The 20,360-nt window shown below is 45.3% G+C and overlaps 1 protein-coding gene across 2 annotated transcripts in view; it reads left to right on the top strand.

The window, feature by feature from the left end:
• ACTN2 (actinin alpha 2) overlaps positions 1–13,073 on the top strand; it is a 72,832-nt gene extending 59,759 nt beyond the window's left edge. For both annotated transcript variants that reach the window (XM_043596220.1, XM_043596218.1), the window contains exons 15-21: positions 2,180–2,362; positions 4,149–4,283; positions 5,420–5,599; positions 6,254–6,400; positions 9,876–9,941; positions 11,046–11,204; positions 12,859–13,073. In XM_043596220.1, coding sequence (XP_043452155.1) covers positions 2,180–2,362; positions 4,149–4,283; positions 5,420–5,599; positions 6,254–6,400; positions 9,876–9,941; positions 11,046–11,204; positions 12,859–13,017 — 1,029 coding nt within the window. In that variant the 3' untranslated portion in view covers positions 13,018–13,073. The remainder of the gene's footprint in view (positions 1–2,179; positions 2,363–4,148; positions 4,284–5,419; positions 5,600–6,253; positions 6,401–9,875; positions 9,942–11,045; positions 11,205–12,858) is intronic.
• The last annotated feature ends 7,287 nt before the right edge of the window (positions 13,074–20,360 follow it).

Below are 20,360 nucleotides of genomic sequence, written 5' to 3'. Positions count from 1 at the left end.
GCTAAATTCATATCAATCAGACAATGGCGAATACATCTAAAAGGGCCTGTTTTTAAAACATACTGTGGAATCATCGAGCAAAATAGACCTGTACGCTCTTGGGAGGTATCCACGGAAAGTTGTGAGTTTATTGGCTGCTGCGTTAAGTACTTTCTTATTTTTTTTTTTTAACATTTATGTATTTTTGAGAGAGAGAGAGGGAGAGAAAGAGTGTGAGCCGGAGGGGGGCAGAGAGAGAGGGAGACACAGAATCCGAAGCAGGCTCCAGGCTCTGAGCTGTCAGCACAGAGCCCGACGCGGGGCTCGAACTCACAGACCGCGAGATCATGACCTGAGCTGAAGTCAGACCCTTAACTGATTGAGCCACCCAGTCGCCCCAAGTACTTTGCAAATATATCCACGCGACTGTTTATTAAGATCTGTATACTTTTGCTGGGTCATAAAGCAAAAGAAACCATGAAGCAGCACCTCCTGTCTCCCACAGACCAAAATGTTCTGCTTCTGATTTCTCCTGGAACTTCAGAGTTTGTAAATAAGACTTTTCAGGAGTCACGTGAGGGAGGAGAGTTACTCTCAAGGACCCAGTTTATTGAGAGACCAGTGTACCATGAACTTGATGTGCAATGGAATAGAAAGGGAAATACTTCCAAATTCTTCTTTCTGTAAAATAGTCATCAAAAAGAATCCAAATATAAAGAACGCTAAAGGTTGGGATCTGGACCCACCTCTCCCCACTCAGGAGCGTTCTAGAGTGTTCTATTTGCACCTGGGTGGAGGGGGAAAGAAATTACTTTGTTGAACATTGCGTTTTTTGCATGAGCTCTGAAGCAGAGGTTAGCAACCTGAAATCCTTTATTTTTGGAATAAGTGAGATTTCTAAGTGTCGTGGAAGCTCTACCTGATGCATGAAGCAGTTTCTTTGTTTAGTGAAAGGTCACTCTACATTGCAGCGCCTGAAGCGACCGTTAGCATGGCAGACAGTGGTTTCCATGGCACCTACAGACACCAGAACCAAGGGGCTGAGGTCTTACACCTTAGGGCCAGAGGAGAGGCTTTTTTTTTTTTTCTTTGAGAGACAGTGTGAGTGGGGGAGGGGCAGGGAGAGAGGGAGAGAGAGAATCCCGAGCAGGCTCCACACTGTCAGCACAGAGCCTGATGCGGGGCTCGAATGTGTGAAAAGAGATCATGACCTGAGCTGAAACCAAGAGCTGGGTGCTCAACTGGCTGAGCCACCCAGGCATCCCCATGGAGGTTTTTAAAGACATAGAGGAACAAATTGGTTTTTGCCACCTTTTCTTTTTGAGAGATTATTTCCTGGTGGTCTTTTTTTTTTTTTTAATTTTTTTTTTTTTAATGTTTATTTATTTTTGAGACAGAGAGAGACAGAGCATGAACGGGGGAGGGGCAGAGAGAGAGGGAGACACAGAATCGGAAGCAGGCTCCAGGCTCTGAGCCATCAGCCCAGAGCCCGACACAGGGCTCGGACTCACGGACTGCGAGATCATGACCTGAGCTGAAGTCGGACACTTAACCGACTGAACCACCCAGGCGTCCCTCCTGGTGGTCTTTAAATAAAAAGACAGCAAATGTTATGTTCTCTTGTTGGACTGCAGAGGTTAGGAAGGGCAGCTAAGTTCTGTTTGTCAGTGGAGGGTAAGACCTAAATAGTAGCTGGGGAAGCAGAAGTGATGGCTCAGCTGGTTAAGCATCCCACTTCAGCTCAGGTCATGATCTCGTGGTTTGTGAGTTCGAGCCCTGCATCAGGCTCTGTGCTGACAGCTCAGAGCCTGGAGCCTGCTTCAGGTTCTGTATCTCCCTTTCTCTCTGCCCCTGTCCCACTCATCTTCTGTCTGTCTCTCTCTCAAAAATAAATAGACATTCAATAAAATAAAAAATTGTGAACGCAAACATGATTTTTGTTTAAAAAGAAAATGATGGTTTTTTTTTTTTTTTTTTTAAGACTTTGGATTACTAGCCATCACTTCATCATCCTGGTGTCTTTTTTCCATTTCTGAGGAACTACCGTGCACAAAATAGCATCTTTAAAACATCCAGAATTTGTTTCCCCGCAGAGATTCCTGCAATTAAAAAGGGCATTTGCACGTGTGCGCAAGGGAACGTCGCAGCCTGTAACATTCACGCTGTAAGAACGTTTTCCCCGCTTTTGTCTCCGGGTTAGAGTCTGATCACTGCCCATGAGCAGTTCAAGGCCACGCTGCCCGAGGCGGACGGTGAGCGGCAGTCCATCATGGCCATCCAGAACGAGGTGGAGAAGGTGATCCAGAGCTACAGCATCAGAATCAGTTCCAGCAATCCCTACAGCACTGTGACCGTGGATGAGCTGCGGGCCAAGTGGGACAAGGTAGGTGACTGAGGACCGGCTGTGGGGCAGGGTGGGCACTCCGGAAGCCGAGGCTGAGGGAAGAGGTAAAAACTTGGGGGAACCAGAGTGACTGATTTGCATCACGATTGGGGTTTTCCTTTGCCCCGAATGTCACAGATGTGTTTGAAGGTAAACTGAGGCACAGTAAAAATTTAAGAGTTTATTTGAGCCAAAATCGATTCGAATCCTGCAAACATCCCATCCGGCAGCTACAAAGGAGCTCTGGGGAGCTGTACGAAGTGAAAGACTTTTGAGGGCAGAGGGGAGCGGGAACAAGGAGGTTATACTAGGTGAAAAAAACTGGTTGGTTATTGCAAGGTTACTTTCCTTCAGGGGATGGTGGGGGTCTGTCTGTCAGCCGATGACCTCACTAGTGCGGGTCAGGTGATTGACCAGTTTAAGATTCCATTCCTGGGCAACCTGAAACTGTAATTGAGTTCTCCAGTTGGTGACATGGGGCTTAGCCTAAGTAACTCCATTTTGGGCTAGTTGTCTTGTTTCTAGCAGATGAAATAAGTTAAACTCTTAAATGCCACTCGGCAGTCTTAGGTTTGTAAGGAAAGAAAGCAGAAATGTTTTTCTTTAAGGAAAATCTTACAAGATGTTGGCAAAATCAGTACAGGCCAGGATGCTAATACCATAAGGGAAACCATTTTTAAAACCCCAGCTGGAAATTGGGTGCACTCGAGCTTGCCTACCGTAAGAGAACTTCATTAAAGAATTTTTAGAATGTGGGGTAGACATTTCCCAAATGTGTGTGAAATTTTAAATGCAGAAAAATTGCTCAGAAAACTAGGGAGGGAAAGTATTCCTGCTAACTTGCAGCCCTTTAGATTTTGGGAAACTGTCCACAGATTTAATTATAGTCCAAATGGGATCATTTGAGCCTTTTTGTCTTACTCTTAAGAAAGATTGATTTTCACGGTTTAAACGATAGCCCAGCTATCTGTGTGTGCCACTACGTGGCCTCCAAGGAATAATTCCACCAAGTGGATCTGAGGTGGCTTCGTACAAAAACACGCGTACGACAATTGTATAATTATCAACAGTGCAAAAGAGGAGAAAAACAGGTGTGGAAAGGAGAGCGTTTATCTGGGAGACAGGGACTGACTTCACATTTAGCTGCGGCCTTCTGACAGCCGACACGGAAAGGGAAACATGTTGAGCTAAGCAGTTCCCCTGAAGAGAAGGGAAATCTGTCATTTCTTCAAGTGGGGCAAACATTTCTCCCAGCGCGAAGTTAAAAAGCAAATTGGACACATGGATTTTTGTGAAAGGGACATTATGAATGGTAACGTCTGTGGGAGCAGTTTTGCAGAAGACCCAAAAAAGACTTCTGAGGTAGCTCCTTTGTGGATTCACAGAGAACTCATGTTATATGAGAATGTCTGTGATTTCTACTGTGATCAAGTCACAGTACTGCTAAATACTACTGTGGATTTGCTGCCCACATTTGTAATCGAAGGAAACACTAACTTTCAATTAGAGATAGTGAAAATAAAGATGTCCGCTCTCCCTCAGTCAAGTTCACAAATCCTCTGCAGGGAGCCCCTGGCTGGAGGAATGTCCGTGTCCCTAATGCAGATGCACCCAGGTTTTCAGCAGGCACTGGGGGGGTCATCAGGACTAGACTCCGCCCTCTCTGTTTCCACCCCTCCGCTCTCTCTGTTTCCACCCCTCCGCTCTGGACTATCAGCACATATCTCCGTCACTCCTGTTGGAAGAAAGCTGGTGTCTTATCCCTGTTGCCCTTGGTCCCTGACAGGTGAAGCAGCTTGTGCCCATCCGGGATCAGTCCCTGCAGGAGGAGCTGGCCCGTCAGCATGCCAACGAGCGTCTGCGTCGCCAGTTTGCTGCACAGGCCAATGCCATCGGGCCGTGGATCCAGAACAAGATGGAGGTAGTGTGGCGCCCTTCACAGAGAGCTTTTCCCCATCCTCAGAATTAGTCCCCGAGTTGACCCAACGATGACACCTCTTCTGCTCCCGGTTGCTCCACTCAGGGCTGTGAGGGCCCTTCCTGTCATGCTGGGCTTTGCTCTTTTGGGCCCCTGAGCTTTTGTGGCCTGTGGACACTGGTGCAGTGTGGGGGGGGGCACACTAACGGGGACCAGGCTGTTCTTGCTGCCATTCGTTCATTGTGTCATTAAAAAGGATGATGGGGCTCTTTCTCAGTGTTTAGCTTCTACGGGACCTAGATTTTAAACCATCCATCCCTAAGGAGGACATGTGAAGAGTCACAAAGATTGCATTTTCAAGGGCACCTGGGTGGCTCAGTCGGTTAAGTGTCCAGCTCTTGGTTCGGACAGATCACGATCACATGGTTTCATGAGTTCGAGCCCTGCCTTGGGAGCCTGCTTGGGATTCTCTCTCACTCCCTCTCTACCTGCCCCTTCCGGATTCATGCTACCTCTGTCTCTCTCAAAATAAATAAACTTAAATTTAAAAAAAAAAAAAAAATAAAGCAGATATTTTGCATTTTCAGAACATTTAAGGAAAAGTGATCTTTGAATGACACTGATTTCTGGGTTCATTTTATCCCTGAGAACAGCCAAGAGACATATATTGCCCTTCTTGTGTTTCTCCCAACCTCCCTATGGTGGTAAATTGTTACCTTCTTTCTTAAAGGGAGAACATATAAAACTGTAAGAAATTCTTTTGACTCTCCAGTGGTCTTACATCTGTCCACAGCTCGTTTCATGAAGAACATCACACCGCTGCCTCCAGAACAGGGCAGCGCTGACCCAGGCAGGCTTCCGTCTTTGGTGGAAGGAGGCTGAGCTAATGCTCACCCCTCTTCCTGCTTTGCTCTTTCGGCTCTCGGTTGATTTTTCCCCACCCTGTAGATGAATCATAACCAGAGCTGCTTTCACACTGTGGTCCTGCCCCGTTTCCCACCCCACCTGAGAAAATCCCGTGACTCTGGCTGCAGCTGAATGCCAGCATGGCGTCTGCAGCAGCATCAGGGACTGGGACTCCCACATGGTCATCGTAGAGGCCCACTCACCCGTTTCTTCCCTCCGCTTGCCTCCGTCAGGAGATTGCCCGGAGCTCCATCCAGATCACAGGAGCCCTGGAAGACCAGATGAACCAGCTGAAGCAGTATGAGCACAACATCATCAACTACAAGAACAACATCGACAAGCTAGAGGGAGACCATCAGCTCATCCAGGAGGCCCTGGTCTTTGACAACAAGCACACCAATTACACCATGGAGGTACAGCGGCCACACAGGCGGGGGTCGCTGTGGCTTTTAGTTGTGACCATCTCACCTTCTCTTGGGGTGTTTCCCCCCCCCCACCCACAGTTGTCTGTGTCTGTTCCTGTGAAGTTCTGCACGGCGGAAGTTAGGGATCTTCAGGCCTTCCCCATCACTCTATGTGAAAAAGCTTTGTGAACTAGATCAAGCACTATAAAATTGTTGGTTTCCACTGTCACCACCACCATCACCATCATCATCATCATCATCATCATCATGACAATGAATCCAGTGCACTGCTTTGAAAGCTAAAACATATGGTTAACGTTGCTACCAGTTTGGCTCAATTTCCTGTCCTTGGAGTGAGCAGGTGCAATCCAGGGCCCTTCCTGCTATTTGGTAAATGGAAAGATATTTGTAATGACAAATAGACTCTGTATTGTATGTTTTGTTTACGAAGTGCCAGTCACCACCGTTAGAACCCCCACTCTCACTTCTGAGCACTTCCTACTACAGAGTCTTAGGAAGAGTGAAAAATTAGAATGGAATAATGAAAGTTTTGTAAGCCCTACTTACCTCCCTTTGAGTCTGCTCTCCGGCTATGAAAATGAGGAGGCAAGATTGATGGGCTGATAAGACCCAGGGCTGATCATTTCCTTTTTGCTTTGGTAGCACATTCGTGTTGGGTGGGAGGTGCTGCTGACGACCATCGCCAGAACCATCAATGAAGTGGAGACCCAGATCCTGACGAGAGACGCGAAAGGCATCACCCAGGAGCAGATGAATGAGTTCAGGGCCTCCTTCAACCACTTTGACAGGGTACGTCTACCTCTCCTTGTAGTTACTCGAAAAGCAATACTGGGGACGTTAAAAAGTGCATTTGAAATAATATTCGTGCTATTAGTTTAAGTGTTAATGCCCAACAGATATTACAGGGAAACCAGATAATTAATGCCAAATGAAAACAGCCACCAAAGATGATGTGCTAGGCTCTGACGTTGTCCAAGGTGATTCGAAGTCAAGGTTCACATGTGCCTTTATGCAGACCACCTGACGGATGCCTTTGTAGTTGATGGCAAAGCTAGATTTGTTCCAAGTAAAAGTGTATCCTTGATGAGATGTGGTTGTTGGACTTAGATCTTTTCTAAAGACTCAAAGACAACATTCTGAGATACTTTTCCTAAGTAACTACTTAGATAAAGCGCCTAATGAAAACTTAACCTACCATTTTGACACATAAAACTTAATTGGTTTGCTTGTTTTAATTTTTTTTAATTAATAAAACTGACTCACGACATGTTTTAAGGAAAATGCACCAACAGAATGATGATCATTTGCATGGTACAGGCATATAAAAAGTTAAGTGCTGTTTCTAAAATATTACCTGGTATTTTATTTGAATAATAGCGAGTAAAACCAATTATAATTTTTTAAGGTTTATCCATTTATTTAGAGAGAGAAAGTGTGGGTCAGGGAGGAACAGAGAGAGGGAGAAAGAGAGAGAGCGAATGCATGTGGGGATGGGACAGAGAAGGAGAGAGAGAGGATCCCAAGCAGGCTCTGTGCTGTCAGCATGGACATTGACAGTGGCTGGAACCCACAAACTGTGAGATCATGACTTGAGTGAAAAGTCTGACGCTTAGCTGACTGAGCCACCCAGGTGCCCCTAAAACCAAGTCTTTATAAGAAAATTCCCAGTTTGCTTATCGTAATGGCTAAAAGAGACTTCTAAGGCCACATTTCGTTTGGTAAAAATCCCGTAAAAAAGGATATCCCAGTACTCTGAACAGGACTCTGTGTATGCTTTACAGTTTTCAGTAGATGGTTCTTAAAAATGCCTCTGGGCTATGCACCTGTCAAAGAGTTCAGACTGTAGACCTGTGATCGGGGCCTGAGGCATAATAAAGAGTGAAATACAGAGATGAGTACAGAAGTTAGCATGTTGTGAGCGCTGCTTTATTGCGTAGGAACATGTTCCACCGCTGACCCGATCCATACATTCAAGTGCATGTCAGGGATCGCTGTCCCCGCACAAACCCAGCCGGGCTCCTTGGAGGACCTCTCTCCCTCACTGGGGCCACCTCACAGGAAAAAGCACATTTATTTGAATCCAAGATAACGAGATGGTCTTTTGCAACTAAAGTCCAAAGGAGGGCAACACAGGATGTGCCAAGTTTTTTTTCTTTTAAGGTTTATTTGTTTTTGAGAGAGAGAGAGAGAGAGAGAGAGAGAGAGAGAGAGAGAGAGAGAGAGAGAGACAGCATGAGCAGGGGAGGGGCAGAGAGAGAGAGAGAGGCTCCATCCAGGCTCTGAGCTGTCAGCACACAGCCCGTCGCGGAGCTGGAACTCCCAAACGGCGAGATCGCGACCCGAGCTGAAGTCGCACACCTAACCGACTGAGCCACACAGGCGCCCCAGGACCTGCCAAGTTCAAAAGTTCGTGTAAATGTTAAGAAGTGTATGTCCTGGGGGGAACGACGTTTGCTTGAACTTAGTGGGGAGAGGTGTCAGGAATGTGGATCCACTTTGCTGAGTCCTCTCATCGAATAGTAAGGGTTAGGAATGGCAGAGGACCCAGCGGATGTGCCCTGAGGGAATTCTTGCGGGGCTTTCAGAGCACAGACGTAACCTGCTCGTGGCTGTGCTTCAGAAAAACGTGCCTGGCGGCAGTGGCTACGATGGACTGGACTGGATGGCAGGGGGCGGGGAGTGGAGGCACAGACCGGAGGCTTTTGGAGAAGGGAGAGGAGAGGAACGGGAGTTCCTGGGCGGGGGCATAGCAGAGGTACAAGTGAGGATGAGAGGGCAGAGCTGAGATTCGCTGAGACAGAAATCGGGGAGGACGTGACCACAGGATTGGGGGGCGGAGGAGAGAGAGAGATTACAAATAACGTGGATATTCTAAGCCTGGAGGGCATGAGAACAGGAGGGCCGTGCAAGTGGAGTGAGCATTATGTGAAGAGGTGCCCTGGCCAGCTGGCAACCCAGCGAGGGTTCAGGGCTGAGCCCTGCAGGGGTCCCCACGTGCTGGTGTTTGTGGCAGGGCAGCCTGGAGAGCAGGAAGAGGGAAGGGCCCAGACTGTGGGGAATTAACTGTGTGTGAAGGAGGCAGAGGAACCAGAGAAAGAGAACTCAGGAAAGTCAGCCTGAAATAAGTGTCAGTGAGGTAGGAAAGCATTGCACTAGCGGATGTCCCCAGGAGGGCAGGTCAGTGACTGAGCCCCAGGCACAGGCATGAGAACAGACACGTGCAGTTTCCATCCATAGGAAAACAGAACTTGCCATTCGCTTCTGGGACGGGCCATTTCATGGGCAAGTGAAAACATCAAAAAATAACCTTAAAGGCGTTTTCTTATTTTTAGGTTCATAATGATGCTGAGCCTTAGCTGTCTCCTCAATACTTGCAAGAAAATCTTCAGCACGGCACACACTTCCTATCACATCCAGGGCTTTGTGGCGACACCTGGGTATCTGTAGAGTTGAGGGCACTGTTTGTCCTGACCCGGCCTTTTCTCGGCTGTGACAGCCGTCGTCCCCTTGGGCCTTCTTGCACGCTGCTCTGGACAGACGCCCACTGCATTTCTGAGCATGGCTGTCTGATGCGTGGGAGGGCCGCTCCATCCTGGCCCACGAGCCAGAGAGTGATTTGGGGGTTGCTGTGCCATTGTGGGAGTTCCTAGGAATGCTGGTGTCTTCCGGGAGCTTCACAAAGAGGACTTCCTGGGGCCATGAGAGCGTGATCATTTCTCTGGACCATTAGTGATCTGTCATCAGTAGGTGGCAGTAGTTAGTTCCTGACCGGGCCATTCTCTTGGCACTAGGTGGTTTTTTTCCTGCTGCTTTCTTGCATGTGTAATCTCCTTTAATTTTTGTCTGGTGGTTATCCCCCTTTCCTCTTTTTTCCTTTTTTTTTTTTTTTTTTTTTTTTTTTGTAATTTTATTTTGAGACCGAGAGAATGAGCAGGGGCGGGGGGCGGACAGAGAGAGAGAGGGACAGAGGATCCGAAGCGGGCTGACCAGAGAGAGCCCGACATAGGGCTCAAACTCCCCGAACCAGGAGATCATGACCTGGGCCGAAGTCAGACACTCCGCCAACTGAGCCACCCAGGCATCGCCCTCCTTTTTCCTTTTTAAGAAACTGTTTTGTAACATTCCCGTGTTAGCCCCATCCCCTGATAAATAGAGTGACCTTTACAGTCTCTTCGGCAGGGCTCAACATGGCCCTTCTCTTACTGGATTCTTATTTGATTTGTCCCTAATGTTCAGCTTCTCTGTTCATTTTCTTTGTTGGCAGAGGAAGAATGGCCTGATGGATCATGAAGATTTCCGAGCCTGCTTGATTTCCATGGGTTATGATTTGGTAAGACAGAAGTGAAAATTTTACTAAGATTTGATATTTTATTGGCTTTGGACTTCTAGGAGGTGACTCACTTAAATCATGATGGCACACTTGGGATCAGTGCACTTTCATCATATAGGGTATTTTTGAAGGCTTGCCTGCTGCTGTATAGAAAGAATTTCACAGAGCCAGAATATGTGTGTTTATTCAGGAATTGGTCAGATTTTGATTTTCTAATAAAAGAAGAGAACATGAAGTTTTCTGATGATTTTTTTTTTATTCTTTAAAGTTTTTTTTTTTTTAAGTTTATTTATTTGAGGTGGGGGGGAGGAGTTGAAGGAGAGCATGAGCAGGGGAGGGGCAGAGAGAGAGGGAGATGGGGAATCCCAAGCAGGCTCCACACTGTCAACACAGAGCCCAGCATGGGGCTGGATCTCATGAACCGTTAGAAGGAGGTGAGATGGAGACCTGAGCTGAAATCAAGAGTCGGATGCTTAACCAACTGAGCCACCCAGGCACCCCTTCTGATGATTTCACATGTTGAGATGTAATTCATATACTGTACAGTTTATCCTTTATAAAGTGTATACACTTGAATGGTATTTAGTAGCCTGATGATTTTCAAAGTGCTTTTCCCACTAATATCTTAGAAGGTAAAAACTTTTTTAGTAATAAATCAGCTAAGAAAATCTTACATTTACAGTATACCCCGGCTTCTCTATTACCCGTCAATGTGGATTTTGAACATGAGCTACTTTGGTTCTTCTCAGACCCTTAAAATAAAAATCGTGAGAGCCACGTTCTGAACTGCCTTCCATTTAGCAATGTTACTCTTGTTGATTGATTGGAGTCCGAGAAAAGGCCCATCTCTCTTTCTCTCTGAATTCCTCTTCTGGAAATATGTTAAGGCCTGAAGGCTACATGGGTCAGAGGGAGGAAGGAATTCTGACCTTCAGCAGCTTCTGGCCTGATGCTACAGCAACTTGTAACATCATTTCATGGCAATAAACTTAAGTCGCTATTTAAATTTTCAGACGCTAAGGAATTTGCATGTCGGGAGGTAAAAGGGCCTCATCGAGGGTTGTGTCCCGTTGAATTACATGTTTCTTTGCAACCTTGCCTCAGGGCGAAGCTGAATTTGCCCGCATCATGACCCTGGTGGATCCCAATGGACAGGGCACCGTCACCTTCCAGTCCTTCATCGACTTCATGACTAGAGAGACGGCGGACACGGACACGGCCGAGCAGGTCATTGCCTCCTTCCGGATCCTGGCTTCTGATAAGGTCTGCAGTGACAGATTTCCTTCTGCTTTTGTGGTAGTCCGTGCATTGATCTGGTAAAACAAGAAACAGCGTTGCCAAGTAAAAACCATTTTGATATTTTGTATCACATCAGCATTGAAATCAAAAAGCAGCAAGTAAACCTAACAATGTCAAACACAGAACAGAGAAAACACAGACATTCTGTTCTTGGCACTTTGTGTGGGCCTCACCGTGAATTTGACAGAAGGAACCAAGTGCATATTCTGTAGAGTTTTTTTCTGTGCTTCACTGGTTAAATGCCATTTTACATTCTGGGTCAGTAGATGCCCCACAAATCAGATACCGTGGAACCGGGAACCTTTTCTTAAGGATCAGTGACCTCAACTTTGTGCCCAACCACGGGAGCAAAGTTAAATATAGCCATTCGGTCATTTAAAATATTGGCAGGCTTTTCGTTATGTGTGGGCTAGAAATGAAGTAGGAGTTTAATTGCATGTTCAAGATTTTTGAATCTCATTCCCCAAACAATAACATCTCAGTATGTATAAATTCAATGTGGGACATGATTCTTTTACTCTGTGTTCTGGCTGAGAAGGAAGAGGAATTTAGGGTGTTAAAACATCAGCATGGCTATGCTTATTACCTTAAAACATCAGATAAGTTAAACTATCCTGAAAACAATAATGTTTATTTTAAATTTCATCCTGTTCTCATGCGAGTGGGGGTAGAGGGAGAGGAGGTAATAAAGCAAAGCTCATCTAATGCACCCACCCCATAAGAAACCTACTATAAGTTATAGTGTATTTGCTATTTATTTTTTTGACTCTCACCAACCAGTCTGGTTTTTTAAATTTTTTTTTAATGTTTATTTATTTTTGAGAAAGAGAGAGTGTGTGAGCAGGGGAGGGGCAGAGAGAGAGGGACACACAGAATCCAAAGCAGGCTCTAGGCTCCAAGGTGTCAGCATAGAACCCGGTGCGGGACTTGAACTCACAAACTGTGAGATCACAACCTGAGCTGAAGTCAGACACTTAACCAACTGAGCCACCCAGCTGCCCCCAGCCAGTCTGTTTTACTAGAATTATGCTGTTTGCTGTTGGACATTTGACATTTGCCAAAAAAAAAAAGAAAAGAAAAGAAAAACAAATCCATTGCTAATGTGAATTTTATTTTGCTTTAGAAAGAGGTTTTCTCCAGTGGCAAAGTTAGCTTTTTAATAAACTGAGTAGGAAAATGACTCCATTTCCTAAAAACACAATCACATACGTTAAAAAAAAGAAAACGTTGATCACGTTAAGTAACCATCCCTATATTCTCATCAGTGTATGATATAAAGCAACTGTCCCTTTATCTTTCCAGTGTGAATCTTAGGCTGTAGTATTTTCCCCTTGCATTATGGCTCATTTTGAGAAATACCGGTGATAGTCCTCCCTCTGCCTTTATGAAGCGTATTACGATTTCCTGCTGGCCACAAGACAAATCACCTTGCACATACGCTCTCGGGAGTGAAACGCAGCCTTCCGTCCATTGTCTGCTACCGCCCCTGTTAGACCCCCCGACTTCGATCCTTTGTTTAAATCCAACAGATGCAGGCGATGTGTAAGTATCAACGCCACTGACATTCCTGTGTTTTCTGCCGCTGATCTTAACCGACACTTGTGTGTTTTTTTTCCAGCCGTACATCCTGGCAGAAGAGCTCCGTCGAGAGCTGCCACCAGATCAGGCCCAGTACTGCATCAAGAGGATGCCCGCCTACTCCGGGCCAGGCAGCGTGCCCGGCGCCCTGGATTACACCGCGTTCTCCTCCGCCCTGTATGGGGAGAGTGATCTGTGATGCTGGGGCCATGTAACCACTGATCCCATCAGAACGCAATAAAAGCTGAAGTCACAGTTGGTTTCTTGGAACCTTTGACAAGCTTTATTAAGTTAGGAGAGAGAGAAAGAAACACTTTGCAGCTCAGTGATTGGCAGCAGTGTAACTTGGCTGAGATTAAGTTTCTGCAGTGTATGAGGTAGCGTGCTTTGGAAGTAGGTTTCTTTATTTCTGGATTTTTAGGTAAATACAAGGAGATAGCAGGTTTTTCTTGTTTTCTTTGATAAAGCAAAGCAAATTACTTGTGTAGTATGAAATTAGGAGGCCCCCGGGACAGAAGAAAAGTAAAAAATGGGAAATTACAAAATAACCCAGGATTCAAGATCGGGGGGGAACAAAATCACCAATTAGGTAAACGTTTGATACTTTAAAAAATATTCTTCATATTTAACGTGTTTACGTGATTATCCCTAGGGGAATATATTTGGGCTATTAGCGTTTTACTTTACTGCTCATCCAAAGATTAGGTTTATTTGAATTTAATACTGTCCAGGGAACAAAAACAAACTACTCGAAAGATCTCTAGTACTGAAAATTTTTTAAGTAGAGATTATAGTCAGTTCTTCATTATTTAGGATTATGTAGTCAATTAGTGGGTCTCAATGCCTTACAATCGTCCAAACTAGGGACCTCCTCAGGAAATACGAGAGTCAGTTTAATTGCCAGAGAGGAAGAAAAAAAAGCACTAGATAAAATGAGTTTTTAAGGATTATTTATTGAGTCCAGGTTTCTGTGCTTTTTCTAGAGCTTGTGAGTACAGGTCCTCCATCCGTAAGTGCTCGGTTTTTAAACAAGTGTCTGTGGTAGCAGTTCATAACCGGGGACAGGTCAGAGACTAGAACCCTTCCAGCTCTCCAGGCCGAACTGCCTTACGCCTCTGGTTTTACGACCTGGGAAGAAGGAGTTCTTAGGAAAAAGTAGGAAAGGCCTAACTCTCAACAGGGGCAGAGGTAAGTTCTTGCATTGCAGAAGCTTTACATATCTTCGGGTAAATGCATTCTGCGCAGCAGGTGTTTCCGTGAGCCCGTGGTGTGCATCCACCACCGGGATTAGATGTTACGTCCTGACGGGTTGGGAGTCTGGCACTGTCTGCATCTGAAGCCTCCTCACAGAGGACACCCCGTCGTGTGCCCAGTACCGCCTTGGTTTTGTCAATGTTCATCCATTTTTCTGCTTGCGCTGCGGTGTGCTGTCACCCCCCCTCTGCTCCTTCCCTCTTGTTGATAGCTTCTAGAGAATAAAGCAGGAATTCTTTTTGTATCTCGGTCCTCAACGATCAGGAAATGAATTATAAACAAGCAACAACAGTTGCAAACAGCAGTTAAAGTGTTACTAGAAAAGCAGTAATGTGCTCATTACCTACAGTCTGTTTCCTCAGATTTTTTATAGACTTCCATCAACAGAAACATGGTATTTTCCATTCATAACTGTCTGGTAACTTAACACTTTTACGGCATTGGCCCATTTAGAACCTTCAGCCTTTATAAATTTAATTGGATGGGCTTCGTTTTCGTAGGTAGCTGGTAGTTTGCAAATTCCTGAAATATCTGAGTCCATGAGTTTAATCCCAGACACCTTTGGGGTCATGTTTTTTTTTTGTTTTTTTTTTTTTTTAAATTTTTTTTTTCAACGTTTATTTATTTTTGGGACAGAGAGAGACAGAGCATGAACGGGGGAGGGGCAGAGAGAGAGGGAGACACAGAATCAGAAACAGGCTCCAGGCTCTGAGCCATCAGCCCAGAGCCTGACGCGGGGCTCGAACTCCCGGACCGCGAGATCGTGACCTGGCTGAAGTCGGACGCTTAACCGACTGCGCCACCCAGGCGCCCCCTTTGGGGTCATGTTTAAGTGAACTCTGAGTCCCTATTTTATTTCAACCAGGTGCTATATTCCAGCCATAAACATTATGGAAAAACTGGGGAGGCGTTTTGCCTTCGAGGCTACCAGGGGATTTGTGGTGTTTTAGGATGGGAATAGGTAGCTCATCTACCTAAAATTTTAATTTCTTTATAACATTCAGGCAAGAGAATGGATCAGCACTGTATGCAAAGAAAGAAAGAAAAGAAATAAACTCTGAAAAACACTCACTAAACATATTTATACTCTTCATTTCAGAAGTTATTTTTATTCCTGAAGCTGAATTATCAATTAAACTTCATTTGGAAAAGGAAAAGAAAAGAATCCCTGTTTTTTATCACTCCAAACAATAACCCGTTTCTTTGGTTGACCACAAACTTCATCACTTAAAATCTCCATCATATTTTAAAACCCTTGTTTGAGTTCGTATTTGTCTGCCTTGAAGAGTCAGAGATGGGCTTTTTGGGTAGAGGGTGAATTTGAGATGAAGAATTTAAGGTTGACCCAGTTAGAGATGAGTGGACCAGGAAACTAAATGGATTAGGAAGGAGTTTTTACCTAGGAGCTCACTTTCAGAAAGCTAATAGGTATTTTTAAAATGTGTGCATATCCAGCTTTCACCCCAGAGTTTCAAGAAGGTCCAGGTTAAGACCTGGACATCCTTATGTTTTTAAAAGCTCCTTGGAGGATTCTCATAACGCTTAATTGAAAACCGCTGGATTAGGGGTAAAGGAAAGGATTGTTAGAATTAAAAAGTCTAAAAAATTAAAGAAGCTCTTAGTGGAAAGGTAAACAGTAGGACAAATATAAATGGCCAAACTCCGGCACGGTCTGGTTGCTGACCTAGAAATGCCTGGCAATGACTTCGTTTTAGATGGATACATTTGGCTTGGGATTCTCTCCTGCTGTGTACCTGACTCATGTAGGTTCATGGAATACGCTGGAGATGACCTCCCTACAGTCCTTAAGTGAAAGGACACGAATCTAAATGATACAAAGTTAGAGGCTTGAACTTTAAGGCGAAGTTGCCAGTTGTCAACAAGCTGACAAAAGTTCACCCATAGTTTCCCTGGATTGTTTGACAGGAAGACACTGTGTCCTTGAGCGTTCTTTAATACCCAGGGGCCTGTGCAGTGATGATCCTGTCCTGTGTGGGGCATTTTCATGCTCTATACAGAACCAGCATCGAAGGAGACAGGTTTTATTTCCCTTTTACATTTATTAACAACTCAATACTTAAGAAACTGACAGACCATCATTCATTTCAAACCGGGAGCTGGAGGCGGTGGTGATTTGTCAGTGGGGATCTCTGGCCAAGGATTCCCCAGGGCCTTCAAGTCTTTCTGAAGTTATCCCCACAGCAGTGCAGACATCCCCACTGATAAACATAGGAGGAGAAGAAATGCCTGGGGGTCCACCAAGGTACACGTTGCAAATCCTTTTTCATGGCCAGGAAACCACAGTGGCAAACACACCGATAAAAAGTCACGGTGCGTCCTTACATTACCAGAGATGGAGAAGGATTTGCTATAGAAACAGTCGTTGTTAAGAGAAAGAGACTTTTTGAATACTTGGTATGAACAACAAAATGGGATTATGGTCAGCATTTAAGTGTGTAATTTCAAAATCACCTGGGTGCCCAGTGGCCAAAACCAAGCATGCCAGCCCTCATCAAAATTACCTCCCCGCTCCGGGGCGTACCGTCTGCTCCAGGCCCCTTCTTGGTGCTCAGAGCCCTTGTGCTGCCTTAAAATTCAAAGGTCCTGTCCGTGCAGCATTGCTGGGGACATTTCCTTCCCCTGACCTGTTTTTTTCCTCAACATGTCCCACTCTTGTGCCTCCGCTCCAGATGTATGTGAGGTTCACCAAGGATGCTTTTTTAAAATAACCGATGCCGGGGGGCACCTGGGTGGCTCAGTCACTTAAGCGTCCGACTTCAGCTCGGGTCACAATCTCGCGGTCGAGCCCCGCGTCGGGCTCTGGGCTGATGGCTCAGAGCCTGGAGCCTGCTTCCGATTCTGTGTCTCCCTCTCTCTCTGCCCCTCCCCCGTTCATGCTCTGTCTCTCTCTGTCTCAAAAAGAAATAAACTTAGGGGCGCCTGGGTGGCACAGTTGGTTAAGCGTCCGACTTCAGCTCAGGTCACGATCTCACGGTCGAGCCCCGCGTCGGGCTCTGGGCTGATGGCTCAGAGCCTGGAGCCTGCTTCCGATTCTGTGTCTCCCTCTCTCTCTGACCCTCCCCCGTTCATGCTCTGTCTCTCTCTGTCTCAAAAAGAAATAAACTTAAAAAAAAGTTAAAAAAAATAAACATTTAAAAATAACTGATGCCAGATCCCACCCTAGGCCGCCCAGATCAGAGTTCTGATAGCGGTGGAGGTGGGAGAATCCAGTCCTCTGAACCACTGTTTCCCCTCGATCCATCTAATGTATGTATGCTTGAGGCTGAGAACCACTGCTTTCTCTGGGCCTCAGGACTCTGTGCTCTGCTCGGGTGATGGTCGCCAATGGGATAGGCAAACAAATACAGGGAAATCGATGCGTTAATGTCCGTGAGTGCCCGTAGGGGACCAGCCTTCCCTCTGGCCACTGTTCCCACAGGCACCTCGTACCCACCCATCCCTGAGCAGTGTTATTTCCAAAACCTCAACGATTCTAACAATTGGGTCAAGTGTCTCAGAGGTTGGGGAGGGTCTTTGCTCTTCTCCAGGTGGGGCAAATCCAATCATCCTTCCGGGTCTCTCTCCTCCTTTGTGAGGTGTTCCCTGGGCTAGCCTTAATCTCCTCTACATCCGGAGCTTATTCCTGCTCCCGCTTTGAGTCTGTCACATAGTGCCCTGGGGTGGTGCTGTGCTGAGGTCACCGAAGGGCAGGGACTTGTCTTCCCCGTGCAACCTTTAGCACAGGACCCGGCACAGGGCAGGTAGTAAGCACTGAATGAACAGTTTTGCATGGTTTCGCGAGTTTCCGTGTCATGGAATAGCATGCACAGGAATGAGAAAAGGTGGAACTAATCAGGCCGGAGAGGGGCAGGAAAGAACTCAAACTGATCAGTGACTTCGAGTAGCAGCCTTCCAGCACAAGTCCCTGTGCGTGTGAAGATGTCCAAGTACTTCGTGGACATGGGCGCCTTTAATGCATTTCTGGATCTTCAGCTTCCCAGATGTCCTCTTTCCTGACATCACAGGGTCTCCTTTGTCACTTTTGCTTGTAGGACTCTCCTTCTCCCACTTCTCAAAAGGAAAGCACACCCCTCACCTATTCGAAATCTAAGGTGCACCGACCTAAGGTGTAAAAATCTCCAGGGCTCCAAACAACGGGATCATTTGAACCGTTATTTGGGTGTGCTTAGTCAAGTTGCCATACTCCCAGCTGTAAAACTTTTTACCTTTTCTTGTCTTAGTCATTGCTCTGCTGAAGGTGAACTGGGGCTTCAGGCATAGAACACGCTGGCCCTTGTGGGGACTTTCTGAAATCAGATACGTGTATCGTAAAGTATGGGCAGTGCCAGTAACGCCGGATTTCACTTACAGACCTCCCCTCTTCCACTCCTCAGTTACTGCCAAAAGAATGAAGTACTCATGAGGGAGACTGGAGATGGAAAATCAGAGCATCAGTAAGAAAGATTAACCATCTAAATGGCACTTTTGGGGGTCCTGTATTTAAAACACAAGCGACTCTTTTCAGCTACTCTCTAGACCAATCCTTAGAATGAGCTCGCTGGTTTAGAAAAACACCACCCAACAACCAAAGCAGCACAGGTCGGTACAGGAGAGCTTTCTGACTTTTCACATTTCACCAGACAAAATCTGCGGTAAATTTTTACGTGACTTCTTTGAGATTTGGTATGCATGACACAAGAAGCTATTTAAGACATATTTATCCAGGCATCTAAAATATTCCAGTTACAGTCCTGAACTTAATTCATCTTATAAAATGTTTAATATATACTATTTCATGTTAGAAAAAAAATCCAATTTATACTAGATATGAGACCAATTGACTTTGACCAGTCTATATTTACTCTCATTAATCACTCTGAAAAAGTTTGATCAGTGTGTCTAACAAAATTAATGGAATTACTTAATTTTAGACATGATTTGTGTTTATTTCCAAACACCAGAGTTCGGTATGCATATGCGCACACGTGTGCCAAAGGAGTAACATTCCTTTTAGCATCCCCTCTGCTTTATGAATAACCTAAGACTGTAGCTGCATATTATATTGCATAAGTAAATGAGAAAAATTTACAGAATGAAAATGTTCTACTACATTGCTGTTCTACAACAGCATTTTAATCTTAACTGCTTCTACAAGATTTGTTGCATCATTTGTCTCTCGGTAGTTTTTATTCTATTCCTCAAAATATGTTAACAGTTTACTTGAATTGAAAAATAAAGTCACATTTTTTTTTTAATGACAGAAAGGAAGACTCATTGAGTTAACCGTTTAGCGTGATTTTGGTAATTAGGTTGCATGGGAGACATTTTCCATTTTTTAAATTATCTCAATCTGCAGCTCCAGTGTTTTGATGAAAATATAATTAAAGCACGTAGTAATAGAAATGCATTTTTTACAAAAGATTATTGGCAAAGGTGTGTTAAGCGAGTTCCCCCAACACTTCCTGAGTGTAATGGACTGAACAAGGAGTCCTGAGGAAAGAGACAGCAGGCATTACCAACAGTCAGTTGTTAAGTCCGAGGGGTGGAACAGCCACAGCTTAGAAGACATCTGGGTCCTTGTTTGACAGATCTGTGCCTGTGACATGGGCTCCTCACCTCAAGACTGCCATGGAAGGAGACACTTGGATAGTTGACCCTTGAACATACGGGTTTGAACTGCATGGATCCGTTTACATGCAGGGTGTTTATATATATATATATGAGCAGAACTGAGCAGAACTAGAAATGTATTTTCCTTATGATTTTCTTAATAACACCTTATTTTCTCTGACTTACTTTATTGTAAGAATACAGTATATAATGCATGTAACATACAAATACGTGTTAATAGACAGTTATCAGTAAAATTCCAGTCAGCAGTTAGCTACTAGTAGTTAAGTTTGCAGGGAATCAAAAGTTATATGTGGACTCTTAGCTGCGAGGGGGGTTGGCACTCTTAACCGCCACGTTGTTCAAGGGTCAACTGTGTATGCTTTAAGCCACTGTATTTAGTGTCTCAGTTTTAGCAGCCTAGCCTTACCCCAAATAATAACATTATGAACTTTTACAAAAATATTTACTGGGGAGAGCACAAGCAGGGGAGGGGCAAAGAGAGGGGGAGAGAGGATGGGAAGTGGGCTTTGGGCTGACAGGCTGACAACAGCAAGCCCAATGTGGGGCTCGAACTCACAAACCAGGAGATCATGACCTGAGCTCGAGTCACATGCTCGACTGACTGAGCCACCCAGATGCCCCAATAACATCATGAACTTTGACAGCTTCCTGACC

This window comes from Prionailurus bengalensis, chromosome D2 (assembly GCF_016509475.1).
Source record: "Prionailurus bengalensis isolate Pbe53 chromosome D2, Fcat_Pben_1.1_paternal_pri, whole genome shotgun sequence".
Classification (NCBI taxonomy): domain Eukaryota; kingdom Metazoa; phylum Chordata; class Mammalia; order Carnivora; family Felidae; genus Prionailurus; species Prionailurus bengalensis.
Note: the sequence above shows the minus strand (reverse complement) of the source record. Positions and strands in the feature narration are given on the sequence as shown.